At 44.7% G+C, this 7,506-nt stretch overlaps 1 protein-coding gene across 1 annotated transcript in view; it reads right to left on the bottom strand.

Annotated features, from left to right (window-relative positions):
• Positions 1-1,580: 1,580 nt before the first annotated feature.
• Positions 1,581-7,506, bottom strand: part of Sdr9c7 (short chain dehydrogenase/reductase family 9C member 7) — a 20,924-nt gene continuing 14,998 nt past the window's right edge. The window contains exon 5 of the mRNA XM_021173831.2: positions 1,581-2,213. Coding sequence (XP_021029490.1) covers positions 1,996-2,213 — 218 coding nt within the window. The 3' untranslated portion in view covers positions 1,581-1,995. The remainder of the gene's footprint in view (positions 2,214-7,506) is intronic.

The following is a 7,506-nucleotide window of genomic DNA, read 5'->3' as shown; positions in this document are numbered from 1 at the left end:
CATATAACCCAGAAGTTTGTAGCTTTTTTTTTTTTTTTTTTTTTTTTTTTTTTTTTTTTTTTTTGTTTTTTGTTTTTTGTTTTTTCGAGACAGGGTTTCTCTGTATAGCTCTGGCTGTCCTGGAACTCACTTTGTAGACCAGGCTGGCCTCGAACTCAGAAATCCACCTGCCTCTGCCTCCCAAGTGCTGGGATTAAAGGCGTGCGCCACCACCGCCCGGCTTGTAGCTATTTTTAAAGACATGAATTATTTAGTTCTATGACTTATTTAAAGATGTTACAAACAGTTCATCACCTGCTGCTGGAAAAGGGTTCTGTTTGTTTGACCACTTAGCTGGGGGCCTTGGGGAAAATGACTTCCCACTCTGAGCTGATTGACTGCTTCTCGAACTGTGGGATTACCACTGCCTCCCAGGTGCGCAGGAACATTTAGGTCCTTAGTACACAATTCATAGTTCTGGGCTCTGCCTCACTCAGGTTTATTGAATCGGATTTTCTAACATTGGGGTTCCTATGAATTCTTTTGTTTGTTTCCTGGGGTTTGTTTCTTGAGACAGTGTCTCATTTTGTAATCTAGTCTTTCCTTAGACTCACAAAAATCCTCCTGTCTTAGCCCCATAAGTGTTGGGATTACAAACATGAGATACCACGCCCAGCTTCCTTACACATTCACTTTTTTTTTAAAGATTTGCAGCTTTTTTTTTTAAAGATTTATTTATTATTATTATATCTAAGTACACTGTAGCTGTCTTCAGATGCACCAGGAAAGGGCATCAGATCTCATTATGGATGGTTGTGAGCCACCATGTGGTTGCTGGGATTTGAACTCAGGACCTTCGGAAGAGCAGTCAGTGCTCTTAACCACTGAGCCATCTCTCCAGCCCCACTTTTTTTTTTTTAATTAGGTATTTTCCTCAATTACATTTCCAATGCTATCCAAAAAGTCCCCAATACACTCCCCCACCANTCCCCCACCCACCCACCCCCACACATTCACTTTTTAAAGATTTATCTTATTTTATGTGTATTCGTGGTTTTGCCTGCATGTATCAATACACATTACATGCATGCTTGGTACCTGTGGAGGTCAGAAGGGGGCATCCGACCCCCTGGAACTAGAATTATGGAGGCTGTGAGACACAGTGTGGAGACTGGGGATCTATCCCAGATTCTGCGAGGCACAAATGCTCTTAACCTCCGAGCCATCTCTCCAGCTTCCGTACGCATTTTAAGTAACTGAGTGATCTCGGTAAGCATCCGAGTCTGGGACTATTGAGCTCCAGGGTCCTTCAAATTTCCTTTTTCTGATCTTTGTCCCCTTGGTCACTGTCCTATCTCTGCTGCTAGCTACTGTAACAAAGTGAAACATGAGACAAACAAAACAAAACAAAAAAGACAAGTTCATGATTTCATCACCCTCACGTACCCCCAGAGCTTTGGTGCTGGCCGGTAGTAAGTGCTCAATAAATACTTGAAACACCAATCAATGGTGATTAGAGAAGCAAGCGTTATATGGATCCCAATCACCTACAGATAGAGAAATGCAAAGAAGAGAAAACAATTTTAAACCTTCTCTGAGTATGCTCTGGCAGTTCTTGTTGCCATGTTACATATTCCGTATATACACAAACCAGTGCCTGCTTTGAGAGCTGTGGGGAGGGGTCCGAGATTCTCCTGTGGGCTAGATTGTCCCATGGTGTTTTACGGAGGTGGTGACAGCTTCTCAGTCAACAGAAGCCAGCTTTTCAGGTCCAAGAGTGCTAGTACCTGCCTTGGTGAAAGGTGTCTTGGGGCCTATGCTGCAACGCTCTACATCAGCCGGGGTCACATCAGGTTTCTAGAGGCCCCAGCAGATGGAAGGAGACATCAGCCTGCAGTGGGAGTGAGCTGAGTGTGCTCTTCTCTGCCCATGAGATATATGACAATACCTCTTGTGATCCCCCAGTCCTTTGCCCTCTCCCCTGTGCTCCACTGGCTACCCCTTGAGCTCGCCAGCTCAAACACTGTCTGCTGGTCTTGGCAAGTATCTGCTAAGGATGAAATCTGTCACAGGGGTGGGCAGCTTAGCCAGGGTGAGATAGAGAAACTTGACATCCAGGCCAGGGTTGTAGCGAATGCGGGGGCTCCGGGAGACAATGGCGTGCTCCATGCTGTTGGTGACATCGCTGATTCTTGGCTCTGCTGACCTCATCAAGTTAACCAACTTTTTAGTATCTGTTTGAAAAATTGGTGGCAAAAGGAAGATAGAACAAAAGCCTTTGTTATTATTTTTTTTAAAAAATGTGCTCCCCTGCCTGCCGAATTCTATCCAAGGTTCTTGTCTATTAAGTCCAATTCAGCATTTAAAGCAAGTCTCCCACAGTATCCCGTAACTAAACACCCATTTACAGGATCATTATAATATCTTATTTTCTTTCTCTAAACACAAGAATTGTGTCCTGAAATCTTACTGTCTTATTAGATGATCAACAAAAAGATCTCGCCCAATTCTTCTACAATAAATCACTTGGTATCTGGTTGGCCTGGAACATAAGCTTTGATTATCTGTAAGTAACATGGACCTGAGGGAATAACAAAGATGATTTTCATCTTTCTGTCCCTGAGAGGAAAACGTAAAGGGAAAGGCTATTTTGACTCAGTCCTGCTGCTCTGGGCCTGCTATGAAGTCAAACATCAGGGGGTAGTGTGAAAATGTTCTCCTCATGTTGTCCAAGAAGGGGCAAGGGATGGAAAAGAGGTGGAGAAGGAAGAAAGGAGAGACAGAAGGAATGGGGACAAGGGCAAAATACAGTCCCCAAATGTATGTTCCTAAGGACACACCCAGTATTTCAACCAGGGCCCAGATTAAGTCTGTATTATTTCCCACAAGCCAGGGAAGTATGAACCATCAGTAGATTAATCCTTTGCTTGCTTGGTTTTGTGTTGAGGACAAAGTCTCACTCTGTATCCTAAGCTGATCTAGAACTCACTAGATAGCCCAGGCTAACCTCAAAACTCATGGCAATCCTCCTGCCTTAGTCTTTCAAATACTGGAATTACAAATGTGAGCCTCCACAGCTGTCTCCCCCAATCTTTCCTGGAGCATGTGAGTTTGTGTGGTGTGGTGTGTGTGTGTGTGTGGTCCTGGAGATTAAGCACAGACTCCCAGACACACTAGGCAGGTACTCTTCCACTGCACTATAGCTCAGAGGGCTTGATCCATTGATAACATCAGAGCCCTTGTGATTCAATGGCTCCCAGGGCCCCCACTTCTAAATATTGTCTTGGGGACTCAGCCTTTAACATGTGAACTTTTGGAAGTCATTTCCAGTTCAAACCTTAACATTGATTAATAGCAGAATGGATGATATGGAAGGACAGAATGAAAGAGGTGCATAGTCTCTCTCACACATACACACATACATATATACATATACATACATACACACATACACACAAACACACACATACACACATATATACACACATACACATATATACATACACTATATATACACACACATACACACATACATACACATACACACATACACATACATACACACACATACATAAAACACACACACATACACACATACATATACATACATACACATACACACATACTCATACATACACATATACACACATACACACTCATACAAACACACACACAAACACACATCAAAACTAAGTGAAACTATTGGCTAGTGGGATGCCTAGTTATTGCTGTTAATTTTTCTTCTGTGAGTTCTATGTTGTCTACAAAAATATCTGGGGAAAAAGGTATTAAAATTAGTGATTCTGCACACAGGTGTGGAGGAGACACAGATTGGCAGCTGAGCAGTTCACACCTGTTGGGGCTCAAGTAAACAACAGGCAGGAGGCCTCAGGCACCTCACCATGCCCCTCCTCCCAGACTCTGGGACAGAGATAGGTGTTTGAATGGGGGTGGAGTGGGATTCAAACCTCAGGAAGAGAAAGGACTCCAGAGAAAATGGGTTTGAGGGTCAGACTTCCATGACAAAGCATTAAAGCTGCCAGGAAAGGGAATAACATTTGAAATGTAAATTAAGAAAATAACTTCTAAAAACAAAAAGCTGGAGAACAATAACAACAATAACAATAACTCCTGACTTTGGCCCGCTCTAGGCGAGTAAATCACCCATTAGTTTTGGGCCAGGATGCTTGCAGATAGCGGGTGGGCACTCAAGAATCCTTAGGCAGCCTCTAGCTACACATTGTCACCCCCACCCCTTGAAGAGCCATGCTCACTCTCACAAGGCAGGCTGTCCTTTTAGTGATGTGGCTCTCAGACACCTCCACCATTGTACCCAGCATGAATCTCTCCGCAGCGAGGCCTGGGCAGGAAGGTGACTAGGTAGGGTTCTGCACACTGCCTCCCTTAGGGACATAGAGCCCATTGCAGGCTGAGGGAAGGTAGCAGAGGTCCTCAGGGGCATGTGGAAGGAGGTGTCCGGATACAGAGGCGGTAGGCTTTTACACTGTTTTTTTTTTGACATATTTGTTAGCTCCAAGTTTGCGTGGAATTCCCATGAGACAGATTCCCGCCCGCCCAGCCCTCTGCTCTCCCAGATGGTAATGGAGAGCAGAGGATTTGGATCTGAGTCCTTGAGAAAGAAAGAGTTCTCATCTTGGAGACACAGCACTCTAGGAAGTATCCTGGCTTTCCCACTTCGGCTAAGGCTCAATTCTGTTTTCTCCTGTGGTTCATATACATACTCCTTAAGAAGGAACTTAAAGGGGAACTTTTGATGGCTTCCCAGCAGGGTGCGGATGAGACAAGAAGCCCAGTTAATTGTCAGACCCTTCTCAGATCCTCCTCAACCCATTTGGCTGCAGTTTATCCTGGGATCCATCAGTGGAAGGACATTGCCCTCTGCTTGCTGGCCTGCTCTGGTGACTGTGTGCCACTTTAATTTGGTTCTACCCCAGATATGGCTAAAAGTAACACCAAGAAATAGGGAGCCTGCTCCAGAGAAAACGTGTCACTGAGATGCTCACCCTCCTGGGTAGATTCAGACCTACCATGGATTGACTGACAGACTGACATACGTTGTTGTAGTTTGGATCTTAGGTATCTCCCAAAGACCTATGCTTTAAAGGCTTGGGCCCCATAGACAGTCTTAGAACTTTAGAAAGTGAGGTAAGAGGTCTTTAGATGTCTAGGAGCTTTTGAAGGTGATGCTGGTAGGGCCCCAGGCCCTCCTTTGTTTCTTTCACCTCCCAGCCACCAAATGAAGAGTTTTGTTCTGCTGTGAGCAATTGATACACTGTATGGCTGCAGGCCCAAAGCAACAATAAGGTCAACTAATCATGGACTGAACAATTCTCAAGACAGCAGGGCAACAAAACCTTTTCTTTTTCTGCTGATCATCTCAGCGATTTGTTGCAGGAGGAGAAAGCCAACGCCTCAGACACTTTTGAATTTTATACTTTACAAACCTGTCCTTTTGGGCTTGGGGTCATTTTTGTTTATTTTTGAGACAAAGTTTCACTTTGTAGCCCAGGGTGGCCTCAGATTCACTATGTAGCTCATGGTCGTGTGTTTCTTTAGCCTTCAGAGTGCTGGGAATGGAGGTTTGTATCACCCCACACCTGTGAATATCCTATTGTTATTTTTTGAGAGGGGATTTCTTTGTGTACCCTCCCTGTCCTAAAACTCTCACTATAGATCATGCTGGTCTCAAACTCACAGAGATCCACCTGCCACTGCCTCCCTGAGCATGGGGATTAAAGGTGTGTGCCACCACCACCTGGCTGAATAATGATTCTTTAAGGTTCTCTCTTTGTAAGATAAAAACTTATAGTCTGTAGGTACATTACATTAGCAGCATAATGGCAGAAAGAAGGCCATATTCAATCTAAAGGAAAAGAACAACAATAACCACAAAGGTTAGATTCAGATTGTTCTTACAGGGACCAGGTGTTTCTATAAATCTGTGTGTCTGTCTGTGGGTATATGTGTGTCTCTGTGTATGTGTGTGCTTGTGTGTGTGTGTATGTGTGTGTCGTGTGTATGTGTGTCTCTGTGTACATATATGTATGTCTATGTGTGTCTTCTGTGTGTGTGTATGTGTCTGTGTGTGTATGTATGTGTGTCTGTGTGTGTCTTTTGTGTGTGTGTATGTGTCTGTGTGTATATGTCTGTGTGTGTGTGAATTGATTTCTCACCATAACTCATTACAAATGAAAAAAACCTGAAAGGTTAACTAACTTTTCAGCAGACAGTTGAAACCTGCACCTGGATAGCTTAGATCTGACCTAAACAGCACCGAAATTGCCTCTCAGCCACAGGGACATCTAGAGGGAGTGGAACAGGGCTGGGCACATGGCTGCTTCCCTCAAGAACATGCATAGTGGCAGGCAGCCAGAAGACTCACACCAGCTAACTGTGTCACAGTGTGTCTCTGTCATCAAGATCTCCTCTCACAAAGGGCAGTTATGGAGGAGGCTCCTGGGAGACTTCTCCCCCAAGGCCCTGGGAGCTGCAACTAGGAGACACCATGGAAGGAAGTCTCATGGAGCCTCCCCCTTTTGAAACCTCTGCTTCGGTATGCTCCAAGGGGGATGTGGGGCCCTCTGGTCCTTAGACCGGCTCTCTCTCTCTCTCCTACTAGGATATGTTCACCACTGGCAAATCCTCCCTTCACCATGCCCACTCACATGCCCCACTGGTTCATATGTTCCTGGACTCGAGGCACTGCTGAGATTGACTTCTGCCACCCTCCAAGTTCCAAAGGTTACAGACTCCTGCTAACTTGGTGAGAGAATGGAAGTCTTGGATCAGCTCCACATACTTATCATCCTCTTTGGCAAGCTGTATGTACACAGCAGCACTCACAGCCTCCTGAGGGAGAGGCATGTGGAGGCCTGCCTTCAGGTGACATGCCCAGTGGTTTCCTCAACTCTTTTTTTTTTTTTTTTTTTTTTCCCGAGGCAGTTTCTCACTGGACCTGGAGCTCACTGACTGGCCAGTAGACCCTGTGGATCCTTCTCTGCTTTCTGGGATTTGAGTTTTGTGCTACTGTGTCCTGCTTTTTATGTCGCTGTCAGGGATACAAACTCAGGTGCTCTGTAAGCATCGTCCTGACTGGGGCATCTTCTCAGCCTCATAGGCTCTATGTACAGATGAAAAACTGAGGCATAAGATGAACAGTGGAGGGCTGGAGAGATGGCTCAGTGGTTAAGAGCACTGACTGCTCTTCCAAAAGGTCTTGAGTTCAGTTCCCGGCAAACACATGGTGACTCACAGCCATCTGTAATAGGATCTGATGCCCTCTTCTGGTGTGTCTGAAGACAGCAACAATGTACTCACATACAAAAAAGAAGTAAATAAATCTTTTTTAAAAAAAATAGATGATCGGTGGAGCGGAGCCTGGTGGTATACTCCTGTGATTACAGCATTTGGGAAGCAGAGGTAGAAAGGTCCAGAGTTCAAGGTCATCCTGAGCTACATATGAGGGTTTTTTTTTTTTTTTTTTTTTTTTTTTTTTTTTTTTTTTTT

This window comes from Mus caroli, chromosome 10 (assembly GCF_900094665.2).
Source record: "Mus caroli chromosome 10, CAROLI_EIJ_v1.1, whole genome shotgun sequence".
NCBI classification, from domain to species: domain Eukaryota; kingdom Metazoa; phylum Chordata; class Mammalia; order Rodentia; family Muridae; genus Mus; species Mus caroli.
The sequence above is the reverse complement of the archived record's forward strand: the minus strand, read 5'-3'. Positions and strand labels throughout refer to the sequence as shown.